Source organism: Budorcas taxicolor, chromosome 5, assembly GCF_023091745.1.
Source record: "Budorcas taxicolor isolate Tak-1 chromosome 5, Takin1.1, whole genome shotgun sequence".
In the NCBI taxonomy this organism is placed as follows: Eukaryota; Metazoa; Chordata; class Mammalia; order Artiodactyla; family Bovidae; genus Budorcas; species Budorcas taxicolor.
The window spans coordinates 55414302-55436242 of record NC_068914.1 but is presented as its reverse complement, the minus strand read 5'-3'; the positions used below and the strand labels follow the sequence as shown (position 1 = coordinate 55436242).

Sequence of the window (21941 nt, the reverse complement as noted above, 5' to 3'; positions counted from 1 at the left end):
ACATCTGCAGTGATTTTGGAGCCCAGAAAAATAAAGTCAGCCACTGTTTCCACTGCTTCCCCATCTATTTGCCATGAAATGTTGGGACCAGATGCCATGATTTTCGTTTTCTGAATGTTGAGCTTTAAGCCAACTTTTTCACTCTCCTCTTTTACTTTCATCAAGAAGCTCGTTAGTTCTTCTTCACTTTCTGCCATAGGGTGGTGTCTTCTGCATATCTGAGGTTATTGATATTTCTCCCAGCAATCTTGATTCCAGCTTGTGTTTCTTCCAGTCCAGCGTTTCTCATGATGTACTCTGTGTATAAGTTAAATAAGCAGGGTGACAATATACAGCCTTGGCGTACTCCTTTCCCTATTTGGAACCAGTATGTTGTTCCATGTCCAGTTCTAACTGTTGCTTCCTGACCCGCATACAGATTTCTCAAGAGGCAGGTCACGTGGTCTGGTATTCCTGTCTCTTTCAGAACTTTCCACAGTTTATTGTGATCCACACAGTCAAAGATTTTGGTATAGTCAATAAAGCAAAAATAGATATTTTTCTGGAACTGTCTTGCTTTTTTGATGATCCAGTGGATGTTGGCAATTTGACCTCTGGTTCCTCTGCCTTTTCTAAAACCAGCTTGACAATCAGGAAGTTCACAGTTCACGTATTGCTGAAGCCTGGCTTGGAGAATTTTGAGCATTACTTTACTAGCGTGTGAGATGAGTGTAATTGTGCAGTAGTTTGAGCATTCTTTCACATTGCCTTTCTTTGGGATTGGAATGAAAACTGACCTTTTCCAGTCCTGTGGCCACTGCTGAGTTTTCCAAATGTGCTGGCATATTGAGTGCAGCACTTTCACAGCATCATCTTTCAGGATTTGAAATAGCTCCACTGGAATTCCATCACCTCCACTAGCTTTGTTTGTAGTGATGCTTCCTAAGGCCCACTTGACTTCACATTCTAGGATCTCTGGCTGTAGGTGAGTGATCACACCATCTGGGTCATGAAGATCTTTTTTGTACCTAGCAACATAAAAGTCCCTGCTGTCTTACACTGTACAAGAAACACATTGGACAGCTCTGGATTCAGACAACTTCTTTGTATATGTGTTGTATTTCTCCTTTATGCTTTATATAATTGGTTGGGCCTTTAGGATTCTGAAACAGGTTAGAAAGTAAAGGGCACCTTTTGATGGGTTTGTTGAATAATTTCAGGGACCTGTTATTGTCTCCATGATACCCCTTAGAAAACAATGGTCTCTGTGAAATCACTAGAATAAGATACTGAAGGAAAAAAGAAAGCTATTCTGCTTGACAGAATCCTGATACAAGTTGACATTGAAGGAGAGGAGATGGCATGATGTATGCCACACTTAGTGAAAGTTCCCAAAACTTCTTATAGACTAAGTTTTTGTCTAGGTTGCAAAGTCTGTCAAAGAACCTTCCAGTGTTAGTCCTGTCTCCAGCACATCAGAACTCACCTGCCATAAAACACAGTGGATTCTATTTGAGGGATGGGCTTTGGCAGTTGTCCTTGGGGATCCAGCCTCTGTCCAGCATGTTGCCCTGATTCAGCAACATTTAACGAAACTGAATTTGGGTTCTTCTTCTAAACTAGCTTTGCCATTTAAACCAGACTCCATTATCCCCGGGATTCTGCACCACCAGAAGGCGAGGATGCTCCATGGTATTAGTTCTCTTTAAGGTGTTGGCAGAATTTCAGAGTAAACAAAAATGACTCATCTGCCCTTGAACCTATTCTTCCAAACCTTTCTTTTATCTCAGATCTCTCCTTCCCTTTCTTCATACTGCCCTTTGGGGTTCAATAAACCCTTCCTTCTTTAACAGAACTGCTCACCTTCATATCTATTGAAAATTCAAATGGCACAAGGGATACTGTAAAGACAAACATTTATTGAAGAAATAACATGTACCATGCACTATTATGCATCCTTCAATCATTATAGCCTGTGTCTTAATCAGTGACCAACTGTCTAGGCTTGCCCAGGACCAAGGCATTTGAGGGACTTTCAGTACTAAACTAGGACAGTGTCCATCTGAGACCTGAAATACAAAGACAAGAGGTCATTTTCTAAAGGTCACACTCTTCAACAGTAATCTGTTATGACTCAAACCCCTGGCCTTTGTGGCCTGTCACACTCTCACACTGGCTGTACTGAGGGCTGGTCTGATAATTTGATTAAGGAGTCACACTTGGTTTTAGTGACTGAGATGTATTTGCATGCCTAAGTGGAGCTGTAATAGCACCAAGTAGGAGTATGAGGGAGGTAGTTTTAGGTGGGTATGTTATCACCACCCCCCAAACCCCGCTCTTATACCAAACCAGTTCAGCTCAGTCAGTTCAGTCACTCAGTCCTGTATGACTCCTTGTGATCCCATGGACAGCAGCACACCAGGCCTCCCTGTCCATCACCAACTCCCGGAGTTTACTCAAACTCATGTCCATTGAGTCAGTGTTGCCATCCAAGCATCTCATCCTCTCTCGTCCTCTTCTCCCACCTTCAATCTTCCCAGCATCAGGAATTTTTCAAATGAGTCAGTTCTCCGCAGCAGGTGGCCAAATTATTGGAGTTTCAGCTTTAGCATCAGTCCTTCCAATGAACACCCAGGACTGATCTCTTCTAGAATGGACTGGTTGGATCTCCTTGCAGTCCAAGGGACTCTCAAGAGTCCTCTCCAACACCACAGTTCAAAAGCATCAATTCTTTGGCACTCAGCTTTCTTTATAGTCCAACTCTCATATCCATACATGACTACTGGAAAAGCCATAGCCTTGACTAGACAGACTTTGGTGGCAAAGTAATGTCTCTGCTTTTTAATACGCTGTCTAGGTTGGTCATAACTTTTCTTCCAAAGAGTAAGCCTCTTTTAATTTATGGCTACAGTCAGCATCTGCAGTGGTTTTGGAGCCCCCCAAAATAAAGTCACTATTTACACTGTTTTCCCATGTATTTGCCATGAAGTGATGGGACCATATGCCATGATCTTAGTTTTCTGAATGTTGATCTTTAAGCCAACTTTTTCACTCTCCTCTTTCACTTTAAAAAAGAGACCTTTAGTTCCTCTTCACTTTCTGCCATAAGGGTGGTGTCATCTGCATATCTGAGGTTATTGATATTTATCCTGGCAATCTTGATTGCAGCTTGTGCTTCATCCAGTCCAGCGTTTCTCATGATGTACTCTGTATATAAGTTAAATAAGCAGGGTGACAATATACAGCCTTGGCGTACTCCTTTTCCTATTTGGAACCAGTCTGTTGTTCCATGTCCAGTTCTAACTGTTGCTTCCTGACCTGCACACACATTCTCAAGAGGCAGGTCAGGTGGTCTGGTATTCCCATCTCTTTCAGAATTTTCCACAGTTTGTGGTGATTCACACAGTCAAAGGCTTTGGCATAGTCAATAAAGCAGAAATAGATGTTTTTCTGGAACTCTCTTGCTTTTTCCATGATCCAGTGGATGTTGGCAATTTGATCTCTGGTTCCTCTGCCTTTTCTAAAACCAGCTTGAACATCTGGAAGTTCACAGTTCATGTACTATTGGATCCTGGCTTGGAGAATTTTGAGCATTACTTTACTAGCGTGTGAGATGAGTGCAATTGTGCAATAGTTTGAGCATTCTTTGCCATTGCCTTTCTTTGGGATTGGAATGAACACTCACCTTTTCCGTTCCTGTGGCCACTGCTGAGTTTTCCAAATTTGCTGGCATATTGAGTGCAGCACTTTCACAGCATCATCTTTTAGGATTTGAAAAGGCTCCACTGGAATTCCATCACCTCCACTAGCTTTGTTTGTAGTGATGCTTCCTGAGGCCCACTCGACTTCACACTCCAGGATGTCTGGCTCTAGGTGAGTTATCATACCATCATGATCATCTGGGTTATGCGGGTCTTTTTTTGTATCATTCTTCTATCTATTCTTGCCACCTCTTCTTAATATCTTATGCTTCTGTTAGGTCTATACCATTTCTGTCCTTTGTTGAGCCCATCTTTGTATGCAATGTTCCCTTGGAATATCTCATTTTCTTGAAGAGATCTCTAGTCTTTCCTATTCTGTTGTTTTCCTCTATTTCTTTTCATTGATCTCTGAGGAAGGCTTACTTATCTCTCCTGCTGTTCTTTAGAACTCTGCATTCAAATGGGTATATTTTTCCTTTTCTCCTTTGCTTTTGCTTCTCTTCTTTTCACAGCTATTTGTAAGGCCTCCTCAGACAGCCATTTTCCCTTTTTTCATTTATTTTTCTTGGGGATGGTCTTGTTCACTGCCTCCTGTCCAACATCATAGTTCATTATGTCCATAGTCATGTCCATAGTTCTTCAGGCCTTCTATATATCAGATCTAATCCCTTGAATATGTTTTTCACTTCCACTGTATAATCGTAAGGGATTTGATTTAGGTCATACCTGAATGGTCTAGTGGTTTTACCTACTTTTTTCAACTGAAGTCTGAATTTGGCAACAAGGAGTTCATGAGCTAAGCCACAGTCAGCTCCCGGTCTTGTTTTTGCTGACTGTATAGAGCTTCTCCATCTTTGGCTACAAAGAATATAATCAATCTGATTTCAGTATTGACCATCTGGTGATGTCCATGTGTAGAGCCTGCACTTGTGTTGTGGGACGAGGGTGTTTGCTATGACCAGTGTGTTCTCTTGGCAAAAGTCTATTAGCCTTTGCTTCATTGTGTACTCGAAAGCCAAGTTTGCCTGTTACTCCAGGCATTTCTTGACTTTCTACTTTTGCATTCCAGTCCTCTATAAACCGGAGAAGGCAATGGCACCCCACTCCAGTACTCTTGCCTGAAAAATCCCACGGATGGAGGAGCCTGGTGGGCCGCAGTCCATGAGGTTGCTAAGAGTTGGACACGACTGAGTGAATTCACTTTCACTTTTCACTTTCATGCATTGGAGAAGGAAATGGCAACCTACTCCAGTGTTCTTGCCTGGAGAATCCCAGGGACGGCGGAGTCTGGTGGGCTGCCTGCCGTCTACGGGGTTGCACAGAGTCGGACACGACTGAAGCGATTTAGCAGCGTCTATAATGAAAATGACTTGCTGGGAGTGTCCAGGAGTCTCCAACAAAAGTGTGGGTCAGTGGTGGCTTACTGCAGGGTTGGGGGCTTACTGCAGTGAGTGTAGCAGTACATGCATGTGATCTTTGTAAAGAGATAGCCATTATCTTTATTACCTCCAGCATAGTTTGGCCCAGGTAAATAGCAGGGAGGGAACACAGCTCCACCCATCAACAGAAAATTGGATTAAAGATTTACTGAGCATGGCCCCGCCCATCAGAACAAGACCCAGTTTCCCCCTCAGTCAGTCTCTTCCATCAGGATGCTTCCATAAGCCTCTTATTCTTTTCCATCAGAGGACAGACGATTGAAAACCACAATCACAGAAAACTAACCAATCTCATCACAGGGACCACAGCCTTGTCTAACTCAGTGAAACAATGAGCCATGCCGTGTAGGGCCACCCAAGATGGATGGGTCATGGTAAAGAGTTCTGACGAAATGCAGTCCAGTGGAGAAGGGAATGGCAAACCAATTCAGTATTCTGGCCTTGAGAATCCCATGAACAGCATGAAAAGGCAAAAAGATAGGACACTGAAAGATGAACTCCCCAGGCCGATAGGTGCCCAATTTGCTACTGGAGATCAGTGGGAAAATAACTCCAGAAAGAATGAAGAGACAAGAGCCAAAGCAAGAATGACACCCAGCTGTGGATGTGACTGGTGACAGAAGTAAAGTCCGATGCTGTAAAGAGCAGTATTGCATAGGAACCTGGAACGTTAGGTCCATGAATCAAGGCAAACTGGAAGCAGTGAAACAGGAGATGGCAAGAGCGAATGTTGGCATTTTAGGAATCAGCTAACTAAAATGGACAGGAATGAGTGAATTTAAGTCAGATGACCACTATGTCTACTACTGTGAGCAAGAATCCCTTAGAAGAAATGGAGTAGCCATCATAGTCAACAAAAGAGTCTGAAATACAGTACTTGGATGCAATCTCAAAAACAACAGGGTGATCTCTGTTCATTTCCAAGGCAAACCATTCAGTCTCACAATAATCCAAGTCTATGCCCCGACCAGTAACGCTGAAGAAGCTGAAGTTGAACAGTTCTATGAAGACCTACAAGAGCTTCTAGAACTAACACCCCCAAAAACGATACCAAACCAGACCTGGAAGCAAATACTGAGAGTCAGCAGTTTTGATGTCCCTGCTTCTGAACATTTGCAAAAGGCTCTGCTTGGGGTTGGGGGCGGATTTAGTGTCAGAGTGTCTTGGCTTGGGAGAGTGTAGGTGGGCAAACCATGTATTTTGGAAACACAAATCAGTATGAATCATGATTGGTAGGGTTCCTTGTAATTTTGACTTCCCACATGAAGCCTACTGCTCAAAAATTAACAGACTGATTTAAAGATCTCATTTTCTAGGAACATTTTCCCCACAGCTTTGTTCTGGGTTCACATCTCTAGTGTTCACATTTGTACTCTTGAAGATGGCTGTAGGTATGTGCATGTATGTGTATGCATATGTGTATATGTGTGCGTCTGTGCATGATCAGTCATCTCTGACTCCTTGCGACCCCATGGACTATACTCCCTCAGCCTCCTCTGTCCATGGAATTTCCAAGCAAGGAGACTGTTGGTTATAATTTTCTGCTCCAGGGGATCTTCCCGACCCAGGGATTGAACCTGTGTCTCCTGAGTCTCTTGATTGGGAGGCAGATTGTTAAGCACTGAGACTCCTGGGAAGCCATATATATGTTTTTTTGTTGTTCAGTTGCTCAGTTATGTCCAACTCTTTGTGACCCCGTGGACTGCAGCATGCCAAGCGTCCCTGTTCTTTACCATCTCCCAAAGTTTACGCAAACTCATGTCCATTGAGTCAGTGATACCATCCAACCATCTCATCCTCTGTCATTCCCCTCTCCTCCTGCCTTCAATTTTTACCAGCATCAGGGTCTTTTCTAATGAGTCAGCTCTTCGCATATAGTGGCCAAATTATCGGAGCTTCAGCGTTAGTCCTTCCAATGAATATTCAGGACTGATTTCCTTCAGGATTGACTAGTTTGATCTCCTTGCAGTCCAAAGGACTTTCAAGAGTCTTCTCCAGCACCATAGTTTGAAAGCATTAATTCTTTGGTATTTAGATTTCTTTATGGTCCACCTCTCACATCCGTAAATGACTCCTGGAAAACCCGTAGCTTGGACTATATACAACTTTGTCGGCAAAGTAATGTCACTGCTTTTTAGTATGTTGTCTAGGTGTGTCATAGCTTTTCCAAGGAGCAAGCGTCTTTTGATTTGGTGGCTGCAGACACCATCTACAGTGATTTTGGAGCCCAAGAAAATGAATTCTGTTACTGTTTCCACTTTTTCCCCATTTGGTTGCCAATGAAGTGATGTGATCAGATACCATGATATTCATGTTTTGAATGCTGAGTTTTAGGCCAACTTTTTCACTCTGCTCTTTCACTTTCATCAAGAGGCTCTTTAGTTCCTGTTTTGCTTTCTGCTGTAAAGGTAGTGTCATCTGCATATCTGAGGTTATTGATATTTCTCCCAGCAGTCTTGATTCTAGCTTGAGCTTCATCCATCCCTGCATTTCGCATGATGTACTCTGCATAGAAGTTAAATACGGGTGACTTGATGTACTCCTTTCCCAATTTTGAACCAGTCCTTTGCTCCTTGTCTTGTTCAAAGTGTTGCTTCTTGACCTACATACAAATTTCTTAGGAGGCAGGTAAGGTGGTCTGGTATTTCCTTCCCTTCAACAAGTTTCCACAGTTTGTTGTGATCCACACAGTCAAAGGCTTTAAGTGTAGTCAATGAAGCAAAAGTAGATGTTTTTCTGGAATTTCCTTGCTTTTTCTGTGATCCAGTAAATGTTGACTATTCGATCTCTGGTTCCTCTGCCTTTGCTAAATCCAGCTTGTACATCTGGAAGTTATCAGTTCTTGTACTGTTGGAGCATAGCTTGAAGGATTTTGAGCATTACCTTGCTAATATGTGAAATGAGTGCAATTGTGCAGTAGTTTGAACATTCTTTGGCATTGCCCTTCTTTGGGATTGGAATGAAAACTGGCTTTTTCCAGTCTTGAAGCCATTGCCAAGTTTTCCAAATTTGCTGGCATACTGGGTGCAGCACTTTAACAGTATCATCTTTTATGATTTGAAATAGCTTAACTGGAATTTCACTATCGCCACTAGCTTTGTTCATAGCAATGCTTCTTAAGGCTCAATTGACTTCACACTCCAGGATGTCTGGCTCTAAGTGAGTAATCACATTGCCCTCTTGTAGTGTTTGGTTCTTTAATAGTTCTCCCCTCTCAGGTTTGCTCACATTATGCACCCTCCTAGCAGGTGAATCTCTAGCACACTCTTTCTTTCCCTAACAAAGTGTGGCACTGTGGAGGGACTGAGAGAGCAGTTTTTATGAATTTTCATTTTTAATTAGCATAACAGTTGTTATGTAGGGAACTGGTGCTTCCAGATTACTTGACTGTGATTAGAAGCAGTTGATTTACCTAAGTAGTTTTAAACCTGTTTCCAACAAATTCCATACATTACTTATTAATCTAGTAAATACATTTTTTTTTTACTTCCTAGATAATATAAAAGAAAATTCTACCTGTTCCAAAGGCAAATTGTATTTTGATACTGCTGCTGTCCTTGAATGCCTGAGACCCCACAGTATCATGATTGCACAGGAAAGAGTTCAGTAAAGAGCCAGCGCTTGTTGGGCCCTTTTAAAGTGCCAGGCTCTCTCCCAGGCGCTTTGTGTGTGTTAAATGTAATGATTCTGTAAAGTAGATGCTCTCTGATACCCTTTTTACATATGAGAAAATTGAGACTCAGGGATGCTCAGCAGTTTGTCTGAGCTCACAAAGCTGCTATGTGAAGAAGCTGAAATTCAAACCTAGGTGGTACTGGCTCCTTAGCTTAATAGGAAATATATATGTGTGTAGGTATGACTTATGCATTGACTAAGTATTTATTGAGCACACAATACATACCGCACAGAGATAAACAAGACTCATCCTGCTTTAGGATGGTCTGGTGTCAGCAGAATGATTGTAAACTGATAAATTATAGTGCACTGAAATAGATATTAGCATTTAGGCAGGAACAAAGTACTATGGGAGAGAATTAGCATATTTTTTCCAAAGGATAAATATAATACTTTTTATACTTGCCACTTTTCTTCAGGAAAAAAGAATACATTTAGAAAGGATATTAACCTATTTGAGAAAAGGAAAGGATCAGAGAGTCATAAAGTGTGTTTTGTTTTGTTTTTTTTCCTGAATATATCCTGTAATTTGTGTGGGGATATTCTGTTCTTAATTAAACATCCAATCAATATGCCTTTTTTTAAGTGACCAAAAATACTGACTAGAGGCAAAAATACTACACCAAGGCAATATTATAGGAATTCCCTCACCTACCCAGACCTCTCTCCTGGAGTAACATAATAAAGGAACTGTGAAAGAGGACATTTACTATTTGATGTAGTTATATTCAAGGGCACCATGTCTAAACACTAATCTTCACATCAGTGACTGGCTGGCTGTGTCAGAGTTTTATGATGTCGCGCGTTCCTAGGTCATACTGCTGTGGACCTTGATATGGCAAGTCTAGGATACAGCTTAGGCCTCTGTATTTTATAAGTGCTTAAATTGATTTCTGTGTACATTCAAGTTCAAGAACAACTGATCTGAAAGTACCCGTGAGAAGGACAGCCACTGATACGATATTTACTTTCTATTATCTTGCTCAAGGTTATGGATTAGTCAGTAAGAGTCTAGTCTCTGGAAACAGATCTCAGTTAAGTTCCATCTGTTTCACTGACTAGCTGGGGACCTGGGACAAGCTTCTTAAGCTCTGTATTGCCTTTCTTATAGTGTTGTTATAAGGATTAGATATAATGCACACAAAGCAGCTAGCAGTGCCTTGCACTGAGTAAGTGCTCAATGAATGTTAGAATACACACACACACACACACACCCATGTTTATTATGTATAAATGATCATTTCATTTCAAATGAAATAATTGTCTACAATTACCACTGCAGGAAAGAAGTGGGTCTGTCTTTGGCTATAGAGGCCTTTTCAATGTTGAGAATTATAATCCACTAATAGTGAGCACGTAGTTTCATAGTGCTTCTTCACTAGCCAACTTAATATGCTTTATAGCTGGGACTTGACACATCCTATACTTGTCATTAATTCCTGTCCTTCACATCCTGTAAAAACTGACCCACCACAATCTAAATTAGTTAATCTTGAAAAGCAGAATGAGATTGTTAAAAGAGCTGTCATCAAAGATAATGAGTTCTAATCCAGCATTGCAACTGCTGGTGCTGTTGCTGCTAAGTCTTTTCAGTCGTGTCCGACTCTGTGTGACCCCAGAGATGGCAGCCCACCAGGCTCCCCGATCCCTGGGATTCTCCAGGCAAGAACACTGGAGTGGGTTGCCATTTCCTTCTCCAATGCATGAAAGTGAAAAGTGAAAGTGAAGTCGCTCAGTTGTGTCCGACTCTTAGCGACCCCATGGACTGCAGGCAAGAGTATTGGAGTGGGTTTCCATTGCCTTCTCCAAGCATTGCAACTAACAAATTTATAAAATGGACCAGGTCACAGCCACTCTTAAGTCTTTATTTTCATATGTATTAAGATGCAAGGAGACAAATGAGGTGGTTTCTAAGGGCCTTTATAGCTAGAAGGTTCTGAGTTTCTGACATGCTTAATTGTACCCAAATATCATAACCCAATATCCTTGATATCATTTCTTTCTTGATGACATCATTGGGCCTTTAATCCAAAAGAGTGGCTGATGTATTTAGGAGCCTACGCAGAAGAAGCACAAACTGGAATCAAGATTGCCTGGAGAAATATCAATAACCTCAGATATGCAGATAACACCACCCTTATGGCAGAAAGTGAAGAAGAGCTAAAAAGCCTCTTGATGAAAGTCAAAGAGGAGAGTGAAAAAGTTGGCTTAAAGCTCAACATTCAGAAAACTAAGATCATGGCATCCGGTCCCATCACTTCATGGGAAGTAGATGGGGAAACAGTGGAAACAATGTCAGGCTTTATTTTTTTTTTTGGCTTCAAAATAACTGCAGATGGTGACTGCAGCCATGAAATTAAAAGACACTTACTCCTCGGAAGAAAAATTATGACCAACCTAGATAGCATATTCAAAAGCAGAGACATTACTTTGCCAACAAAGATCCGTGTAGTCAAGGCTATGGTTTTTCCAGTGGTCATGTATGGATGTGAGAGTTGGACTGTGAAGAAAGCTGAGCACCGAAGAATTGATGTTTTTGCACTGTGGTGTTGGAGAAGACTCTTGAGAGTCCCTTGGACCGCAAGGAGATCCAACCAGTCCATTCTAAAGGAGATCAGCCCTGGGTGTTCTTTGGAAGGACTGATGCTAAAGCTGAAACGCCAGTACTTTGGCCACCTCATGCGAAGAGTTGACTCATTGGAAAAGACCCTGATGCTGGGAGGGATTGTGGGCAGGAGGAGAAGGGGACGACAGAGGATGAGATGGCTGGATGGCATCACCGACTCAATGGACATGAGTTTGGGTGAACTCTGGGAGTTGGTGATGGATAGGGAGGCCTGGCGTACTGCGATTCATGTAGTCGCAGAGTCGGACATGACTGAGCGACTGAACTGAACTGAAACATGAGCTTGGCTCTAGATATTCCTATGGTAACTGAGAGGTATAGCCAACTCTTGGTTATCCAACAAAGTGTTTAAACAGCTTATTAGCAAGCTGGGTCAGGATTGTGTCCGTGTAATCCTCACAGAGAAAGAACTCCATGGAGTCCTGGGTGTGCCGCTCATTTGGCAGTTGATTGTGCTCAGATAATGAAGTACCTTTCCAGGCAGGCATCTCTTCCACTGGAGGTCTGAAATCAAAATTTAGCAGCTAGTTTCTCTATAGCAGGGAAGAGACAGTACCTGTCATGAGCAAGAATGCAATGTAATCCAAAGCTGCCTCTTTTTAAGATTCTTAATCAGTCAAGACACTGAGGATACCAAGAAATAGCAGCCATTTTGATAACTCACAATGTGTGGAAATAAAAACTAGTGACCATGTTGAAAAGTTGGTTCATTCACCATCTACTGGTTTGTTAACCTTCAATCAGATTACTTCAATCTCGTTACTTACTGAGCTAATTTTTCTCACATTCCTGAATGAAAATATATTCTTTTATATATTGACATTATAGAAAATCCAGTTCTTAAGCCTTTGGAAATGGTAATAGAACCATTTGAACTCTCCTTTTCATATTGATTTCTCCATGTACTTTCTAAAATGTTAGCAAGGTAAAGAAGTATTTTCAAGATGGGAATGTCCATCCCTCCTTGTGCACTTCGATTCAGTGAAGGCCGATGTCCAGACTAGGTGCTTCTGTGGTGTAGGTAATATTTTGGGGGGCTTTTCTCTTTTTGGACCACTTCTCTTTGGTCTGAATATTTCCTGGTTACCTAGTTTACCCCATGCCTTCCTCACCACCCCTCACCTCCTTCACGACTTACATCTTTTATCAGATGTCTGTTGGAAAGCTTTGTTAACTTAATCCATTCTAATGGCTTCCTCAGATTGCAGTAGGTACAACAGAACTCTTAAAGCAGGAGGATGAAATCTAAAATTGCAAAAAATTTTTTAGAAAGTATGGAAAGCTCTTAATGGAGGAGGGGATTCGACTTTAGAATCAGAAGTTTTCCTAGGTTTCCTCAAATCACATAAGGGCTACATTTTCATCCTATGTGAAAAGCTAGTGCTACGGGTTTTCAGTGACTTCTCAAACTGGGATAATTTTTATAAAGGACAATTCCTGAATCACAGGAGGGGGTGTGTGTCTATGTATCTGTGTGTGTGTCTGTGTATAAAATATCTGTGATAGAAAGACAGCTTAACTGTGTTACAAATAAACTATCATATTTCAAAACATGTTTTAAATACTTAGCTTGAAATAAGGCTTAGTTTCATTAAGAGTGAGAAAGATACAAAGTCAAAAGTAGGACTAAATGATAAACTGTCAGGGCTGGGGAAACCTCTTGACGGGTGTTTGTTCATCAGCATGTGTATCCTAACACAGCAGATAGCTTGACCTTTTCGTAATTCATGGAACAGGAACTCCATTGAAAGGTTGTCTGCTTTTTTGTTCTTACTTCAAAAGGGCAAGAAAGAAGAGAAAACTGCCTTATTCTTATTAAGAAGTTATACTGATGGACGAAAAGCACTTCAGAGATAAATTATAGATTAAGAAGACAAACATATGCCCTCAAAAATATTAATAAAGTAGACAAAGCCAGTGGAAAAGGAGAGACCCCCAGAACAGTCTTCTAGATGCAGATTTTCTGAAAACAGTTTAAACAACAAAGTTAACAAGTGTTTGAAATGATACATTCTGCCAAGATGCTTATATTTCTTCAAGTCTCTGAGTGACCTCTTGGTTTCTATTATACTGCTTAATCATGTAATGTATATTATTTTTAACATAGCATTTTTAGTAGTGGAAATGTTGAAGCATGACACTCGGACCAGATCCCATGTGGATTCTGTGCCCTGGTGGGGAAGACAGTGAAAGGTACATTGAGACCAAGAGACCCCTTAACTCTGCCGAGCCCCCCAAAGTCAGAGTCACTATCTGAGCCAAAGGTAGAGCATTGAGACAAAAAAGAAATTCTGGATTCAAAGAACCTTGGAGTCTGCCTCTTATCAATTGCGAAGTGTGTGGTGGAGAGCAGATGGCACTAGTGGTAAAGAACCTGCCTGCCAGTGCCCGAGCAGGAGATGTAAAAAACATGGTTTGATCCCTGGGTGGGGAAGATCCCCTGGAGAAGGAAATGGCAACCCTCTCCAGTGTTCTTGCCTGGAAAATCTTTGGACAGAGGAGACTGGCAGGCTATAATCCTTGGCATCACAGAGTCGGACATGACTGAAGTGACTTAGTATGCAGCCACGCACACATGGTGGAGAACAGGGCTGAGGATGACTGAGGTAGCCTTGCCCGTTCTGCAGGGTGGAGTATGAAACTCCAGCCATAGTTCTCTCAGCCATCCACTATGGTGAGAGCCTTAATGCTCCATGTATTAATCCCACAGCCCTCCTGGGGCAACTCTAAATTGTAGGCAGAGTGCCTACCCGGGGATAACGAGCATCTAAAGGTCTGACCTAGAATTTCCAACCTGATTAAATGAAAGCAAATAGGACAAAAGCCAAAAAGAAGTCTGGAGACTAATCATCTGGCCTGGAAAACAGGTGAACCATTGTTTTAAAACATAGAACTTGTTAGTTTTAATATTAAAAAAGAAATTAGGTAAGGGTGCGAACAAACAAATCATCCAGTTTTCCTTTTAAAGGGGAATTCCATACATTAACAGTTCACCTTTGGGCAAATTACAAAGAAATTTCAAGTACACTGAAAGAATACTGTACAAAGCTGTCAAAGTTTTCCCCTGTGCATGTTCTTCCAAAGAACTTAGTAGAGTAAGTCAGTCAGTCAGTTCAGTCGCTCAGTCGTGTCCGACTCTTTGCGACCCCATGAATTGCAGCATGCCAGGCCTCCCTGTCCATCACCAACTTCCAGAGTTCACTCAGACTCACGTCCATCGAGTAGTGATGCCATCCAGCCATCTCATCCTCTGTCGTCCCCTTCTCCTCCTGCCCCTAATCCCTCCCAGCATCAGAGTCTTTTTCCAAAGAGTCAACTCTTTGCATGAGGTGGCCAAAGTACTGGAGTTTCAGCTTTAGCATCAGTCCTTCCAAAGAAATCCATGGGCTAATCTTCAGAATGGACTGGTTGGATCTCCTTGCAGTCCTACAGACTCTCAAGAGTCTTCTCCAACACCACAGTTCAAAAGCATCAGTTCTTCGGTGCTCAGCTTTCTTCACAGTCCAACTCTCACATCCATACATGACCACTGGAAATACCATAGCCTTGACTAGACGGACATTTGTTGGCAAAGTAATGACTCTGCTTTTGAATATACTATCTAGGTTGGTCATAAATTTTCTTCCAAGGAGTAAGCATCTTTTAATTTCATGGCTGCAGTCACCATCTGCAGTGATGTAGGAGCCAAAAAAAATAAAGCCTGACACTGTTTTCACTGTTTCCCATTGTTTTCCCATGAAGTAATGGCACTAGATGCCATGATCTTCGTTTTCTGAATGTTGAGCTTTAAGCCAACTTTTTTACTCTCCTCTTTCACTTTCATCGAGAGGCTTTTGAGTTCCTCTTCACTTTCTGCCATAAGGGTGGTGTTATCTGCATATCTGAGGTTATTGATATTTCTCCCGGCAATCTTGATTCCAGCTTGTGTTTCTTCCAGTCCAGCGTTTCTCATGATGTACTCTGCATAGAAGTTAAATAAGCAGGGTGACAATATACAGCCTTGACGTAGTCCTTTTCCTATTTGGAACCAGTCTGTTGTTCCATGTCCAGTTCTAACTGTTGCTTCCTGACCTGCATATAGGTTTCTCAAGAGGTAGGTCAGGTGGTCTGGTATTCCCATCTTTTTCAGAATTTTCCACAGTTTATTGTGATCCACACAGTCAAAGGCTTTGGCATAGTCAATCAAGCCGAAATAGATGTTTTTCTGGAATTCTCTTGCTTTTTCGATGATCCAGCGGATGTTGGCAATTTGATCTCTGGTTCCTCTGCCCTTTCTAAAACCAGCTTAAACATCTGGAAGTTCATGATTCACGTATTGCTGAAGCCTGGCTTGGAGAATTTTGAGCATTAGTTTACTAGCGTGTGAGATGAGTGCAATTGTGCGGTAGTTTGAGCATTCTATGGCATTGCCTTTCTTTGGAATTGGAATGAAAACTGACCTTTTCCAGTCCTGTGGCCACTGCTGAATTTTCCAAATTTGCTGGCATATTGAGTGCACCACTTTCACAGCATCATCTTTCAGGATTTGAAACAGCTCAACTGGAATGCCATCACCTCCACTAGCTTTGTTTGTAGTGATGCTTTCTAAGGCCCATTTGACTTCACATTCCAAGATATCTGGCTCTAGGTGAGTGATCACACCATCATGATTATCTGGGTTGTGAAGATCTTTTTTGTACAGTTCTTCTGTGTATTCCTGCCACCTCTTCTTAACATCTTCTGCTTCTGTTAGGTCCATACCATTTCTGTCCTTTATCGAGCCCATCTTTGCATGAAATGTTCCCTTGATATCTCTCATTATCTTGAAGAGATCTCTAGTCTTTCCCATTCTTTTGTTTTCCTCTATTTCTTTGCATTGATCGCTGAGGAAGGCTTTCTTATCTCTCTGTGCTATTCTTTGGAACTCTGCATTCAGATGCTTATATCTTTCCTTTTCTTCTTTGCTTTTCACTTTTCTTCTTTTCACAGCTGTTTGTAAGGCCTCCTCAGACAGCCATTTTGCTTTTTTGCATTTCTTTTCCATGGGGATGGTCTTGATCCCTGTCTCTTGTACAGTATCACCAACCTCCGTCCATAGTTCATCAGGCACTCTATCTATCAGATCTAGGCCCTTAAATAAAGAGTACTAGTAGAGTGTAAGTAGTGAAATAAATGCTTAGTAAACATCGGTTGAATGACCAAGTCAATGACTGAGTGAATAGTTAAATGAATAAATTAACCTATGAATAAGCCTATTTTCCTAGGCTTCAGCCACAGATAAAAATTCACTCTGCTCAAACAGCTATTTATAACCCCCTGCTCTCTAGTTAGTCCAGACTTGGCAAAGGAGTGGTTATATAAGTTGCCTCCAGGGCTCTCCACAGTCATTTCTTAAGTCCTTTAGTTTCTGCCTGGCTCTCAGACAGATGACTGAAGGCTACCGATGACATTGTTTAATTCAAAGCTTTTTTTTTTTTTTTTAACCTCAGTCCACATCCACCTTGCTGAAGCAAATGAAAGAATGGAACACAATTTCTTAAATCTTCAAATATGTATGATAGTTATAATTATGAATCTCCAGATATAACTGGTATGCTTAAGATGAAAATTATTTTGGGGGAACTCAGTGTAATATTCATTTGAGTCTCCCTTCTGCTTGGGTTGTGAAAATGTAACCTAAACTGGTTTTGGGGTGGCCTTTTCTGCCACTTCAGTGCCGCTGTTCAGTGTTCTGGCAGTATTTAACCCCGTCTTCATCCCTACCTGTCACATCACACACATTTCTTTGAGCTTTACCTGGGAAATAAGTCAAAAAAGGCCTTTGCACTTTGATCCTATAAAATAGACGTTACGTCATCTGCCCTGGGGGTCAGCTGAGAGGAAAGGACTGTCTCCTCTTCTGAGAGTTCTATGATGTCTGATTATAATTTTCTTCTGTTTTATTTCTCCCTAATCCTTTGTAGCTTAGTAGGTAAAGAATCTGCCTGCAATGCAGGAGACTCAGGTTCGATTTCTGAGTCGGGAAGATCCCCTGGAGAAGGAAATGGCAATCCACTCCAGTATTCTTGCCTTGAGAATCCCATGGATAGAGGACCCTGGCAGGCTATAGTCCATTGGGTCGCAAGAGTTGGACACAACTTAGCGACTAAACCATCAGTCCCAACCTAGAGATACTTTCAAAGCTCTGGGAGAAGCCTCTTGGTGTTTACTTGTAGTAAACTTACTTACCCCAGCTGTTGCCTATGCCATTATGTTCAAAAGAGTATTTTGAGATTCAAAAGCTAAGAGTTAATTTTTGTTCTGTTTTCTGTCATATCATATCTGTTTTACAGGTATGTGTGCATGTCTGATTTTATACTTAGTACATTTCTCTAAAGTAAAATTCTTTATTTATAAAGGGTTTTATCCACTGCATAACAACAGTGCCTAGCAAAAAACTGTACTAGTTTTTGTCACAATATTGCCAGTGTATGAGTACCTTTTCCCTACATCCTTGTCAATACAGCATATTTTAAAATACATCGTCACCATTTTTAAGTTCAAAACAAAATATTTTTTCATCTGCATTTGTTTGATTATGTGGGAGGTTGGACATTTTTTTCATAGGTTTATTGACCATTTTAAAAAATTATTATTTGTCCAAGAGTTCACTTGCCCATTTTGCTTAGATCTTTATTGACTTGTAAGAGCTCTTCTGTTGGTACATTGAAAAAGCAAGAGAATTACAGAAAAACACCTACTCCTGCTTTATTGACTATGCCAAAGCCTTTGACTATGTAGATCACAACAAACTGAAAAATTTTTTAAGTGGTGGAAATACCAGACTATCTTGCCTGCTCCTGAGAAATCTATACGCACGTCAAGAAGCAACACTACAACCAGACATGGAACAGTGAATTGGTTCCAGATTGGGAAAGGAGTACATCAAGGCTCTATGTCGTCACCCTGTTATTTAACTTACATGCAGAGTGCATCATGCGAAATGCGAGGCTGAATGTAGCACATGCTGGAATCAAGATCGCTGGGAGAAATATCCATCACCTCAGATATGCAGATGACACTACCCTTATGGCAGAAAGTGAAGAGGAACTAAAGCGCCTCTTGATGAAAGTGAAAGAGGAGAGTGCAAAAGCTGGCTTAAAACTCAGCATTCAAAAAAACTAAGATCATAGCCTCTGGTCACATCACTTCATGACAAATGGATGGGGAAACAGTGGGAACAGTGACAGACTTTATTTTCTTGGGCTCCCAAATCACTGCAGATGGTGACTGCAGCCATGAAATTAAAAGGTACTTGCTTCTTGGAAGAAAAGCTATGACCAACCTAGACAGCATATTAAAAAGCAAAAACATTACTTTGTCAAGAAAGATCCATCTAGTCAAAGGTATGGTTTCTCCAGTAGTCATGTATGGATGTGAGAGTTGGACTGTGAAGAAAGCTGATCGTGAAAGAATTGATGCTTTTGAACTGTGGTGTTGGAGAAGACTCTTGAGAGTCCCTTGGACTGCAAGGAGATCCAACCCAGTCCATTCTAAAGGAGATCGGTCCTGGGTGTTCATTGGTGATGCTGAAGCTGAAACTCCAATACTTTGGCCACCTCATGTGAAGAGGTGACTCATTGGAAAAGACCCTGATGCTGGGAGGGATTTGGGGCAGGAGGAGATGGGGACGAAAGAGGATGAGATGGCTGGATGACATCACAGACTCGATGGACGTGAGTCTGAATGAACTCTGGGGGTTGGTGATGGACAGGGAGACCTGGTGTGCTGCGATTCATGGGGTCGCAAAGAGTTGGACACGACTGAGTGACTGAACTGAACTGAACTGATAGTGTGTGAGACATAGAAACTTACATTTTTTAAAAAAGCTTTTTATTCTATATTGAAATATAGCCAATTAAAAATGTAATTTCAGGTGCACAGCAGACACAGGCGTACATATACACATATCAATCCCCCCCCAGACTCCTCTCCCATCCAGGCTGCCACATAACATTGAGCAGAGTTCTCTGTGCTATATAATAGGTCCTTGTTGGTTATCGATTTTAAATATAGCACTGTGCACATGTTGATCTTAAACTCCCTTACTATCCCTTCCTCCCACAAGTCCCCCCTGGCAACCATAACTTTGTTCTCTTCAGTCTTAAAACTTCCAATTTTAAAATCTGATTTTGTGGCTGGTGTCTTTTTTGGTATTTTTACTTAAGAATTACTTTCACATTGAAGATGGTGAACACTGACCAATGCTTTATTTTAGTTGTTTCATGGTTTTATTTTTACATTGAAATTGTTAATCACTCTGCTGTATGCAGCATAGACTGTGAGACTGGAATCCACATTCTTTTGTACCATTTAAGTATCTGTTCCAGCATCGTTATTTAACAATCCTTTCTTCCTTGAGTCTGAACTTCACATTTATCACGGAACATATGGTTATGTGGTGGATCTGCTTCTAGATTCTGTCTTGTTCTCCCCTTACTACATCAATAAGATAGTACTTTAAGCATTGTAGATTCTTTTTAAGTGCTGATACCAGATAGGAATTCTTTTTTTTTAATCCCCCTCCATTGTTCCTTTTAAACTTTTGCTAAGGTTACTGGACCAGTGCAATTACTCTGCCAGGTGAAATTTAGAAATCCTATTCTAAATGTTAGTGTTATCTTTTCGGCCTTCGTTTTGCCTCCTCCTCCTGTCTTGAACCTCCATGCCATCCATCCTGTATCCGAGTGCAGCTAACCTGCTCGTGGTTCAACTACAAATGCACTAAATGATAACACTGAGGGCCATACCTTCTTTAAATTTCCAGTTGTTAGAGGCTGAACTCTTTAATACTCATTTTGCATTTAGCTCCAGAGAAAAGAACATGGAAGCTCTCCCCTTATGAGATATCATTGTCGTTTCAGAGTGTGGAAGGAGAACACCATGAAAAAGCTGTAGAACTGCTTAAGGCTGCTAAGGACAGCGTCAAGCTGGTGGTGCGATACACTCCAAAAGTCCTAGAAGAAATGGAGGCTCGCTTTGAAAAGCTACGGACAGCCCGGCGTCGGCAACAGCAGCAGTTGCTAATTCAGCAGCAACAGCAGCAGCAGCAGCAACAAACACAGCAAAACCACATGTCATAGGTAAGAGGTGCCCTCTACACAAGGAAAGCCCCATACACATGTAAGTTTGTTTTTTTAAAAAAGTATAGTTTCTTAGACAGTTGGAATGTAATCATTAGATTTAATAATCCAAACAAAATCAATCACACAAAAAACTGTGACCTCAGAAAACTGTTAATGAGACAGTTGCTTATATTATGTTTCATTTAGCCAAATTTCCTGGAAATGTATGCTATTTTGAAAAAATTATATACTTGAGGAGGGCCAAGTATGAAGGCAGTGGCACCCCACTCCAGTACTCTTGCCTGGAAAATCCCATGGATGGAGGAGCCTGGTGGGCTGCAGTCCATGGGGTGGCTAGGAGTCAGATACGACTAAGTGACTTCACTTTTACTTTTCACTTTCACGCATTGGAGAAGGAAATGGCGACCCACTCCAGTGTTCTTGCCTGGAGAATCCCAGGGACAGGGGAGCCTGGTGAGCTGCCGTCTCTGGGGTCGCACAGAGTCGGACACGACTGAGGCGACTTAGCAGCAGTAGCAGCAGCCAAATTCCCTGGAAACGTATGCTATTTTGAAAAATTATATACTTGAGGAGGGCCAGGTATGGACTATATGATGCGTTTGTGCGGATTACAGAAGGGCAGGCATCTGTGCAGACACACATCTGCACATGGTTTCATGACAAGAGTGTGGGCTCCATTCCAGCCCTGCTTACCTCCCTGGCCAATTGCCTTTGCACAGTATACAAAGTAAACAACCATACAGTGCTAACCCTGGGGAGATCCCCTTTACAATACTGAAACCGTTTACCAGAAGACTGCTCCAGTGAAGAGGACGAAGCAGAGACCTGCCAGTGTTTATGCTCTGAGACTTTGCAATTCTGTTTGGGTCTTCACTTAAAATGTGTCTCAGGTATACCTGTCTTTCTAAATTCCACTTTGTGACAAGGGTAAGTCAGGTTTTGCTTCATGTTTTTAGAAAAATTCAAAAGAAAAAAGAGAAAATTCAGGAAAATTGGTTAAGAGTAAGAGTCACCATCTCTGAAGTGCCTGCTGTGTGCTAGGCCCTTCTCACGTGTTATCCCTAATCCTCAAAAAACCCTTCACAGCAAGTATCACTGAAACACCATTTTTCAGATGAATGATATGAAGCTGCAATAGTTTCAGTGGATTCCCCACAGCCACACTTACAAGTAGCAAAGAATTATTTCTCCTTCTTACTCTGCCAAGTAATTCATCTGCCAACATTAGGAATTCTGGAGTTACATACATTTTCCTTGCTATCTTTTGGAAGAGACACTTTGAAACTTTGATACCTCTATACTATAATGTCTGCAAATGTGTATTTAAAATGAAGTTCAAACATTCTTGGGAAGATGACAGTGGGTAATGGTGGTTTTAACCCATTCAATATCAGATTACTATTTGCACAACGAGAAA

At 41.4% G+C, this 21941-nt stretch overlaps 1 protein-coding gene across 1 annotated transcript in view; it reads left to right on the top strand.

Annotated features, from left to right (window-relative positions):
* Positions 1-20521, top strand: part of LIN7A (lin-7 homolog A, crumbs cell polarity complex component) — a 145561-nt gene extending 125040 nt beyond the window's left edge. Inside the window, exon 5 of the mRNA XM_052641008.1 lies at positions 20303-20521. Within this exon, the coding sequence (XP_052496968.1) occupies positions 20303-20521 (219 nt within the window). The remainder of the gene's footprint in view (positions 1-20302) is intronic.
* The last annotated feature ends 1420 nt before the right edge of the window (positions 20522-21941 follow it).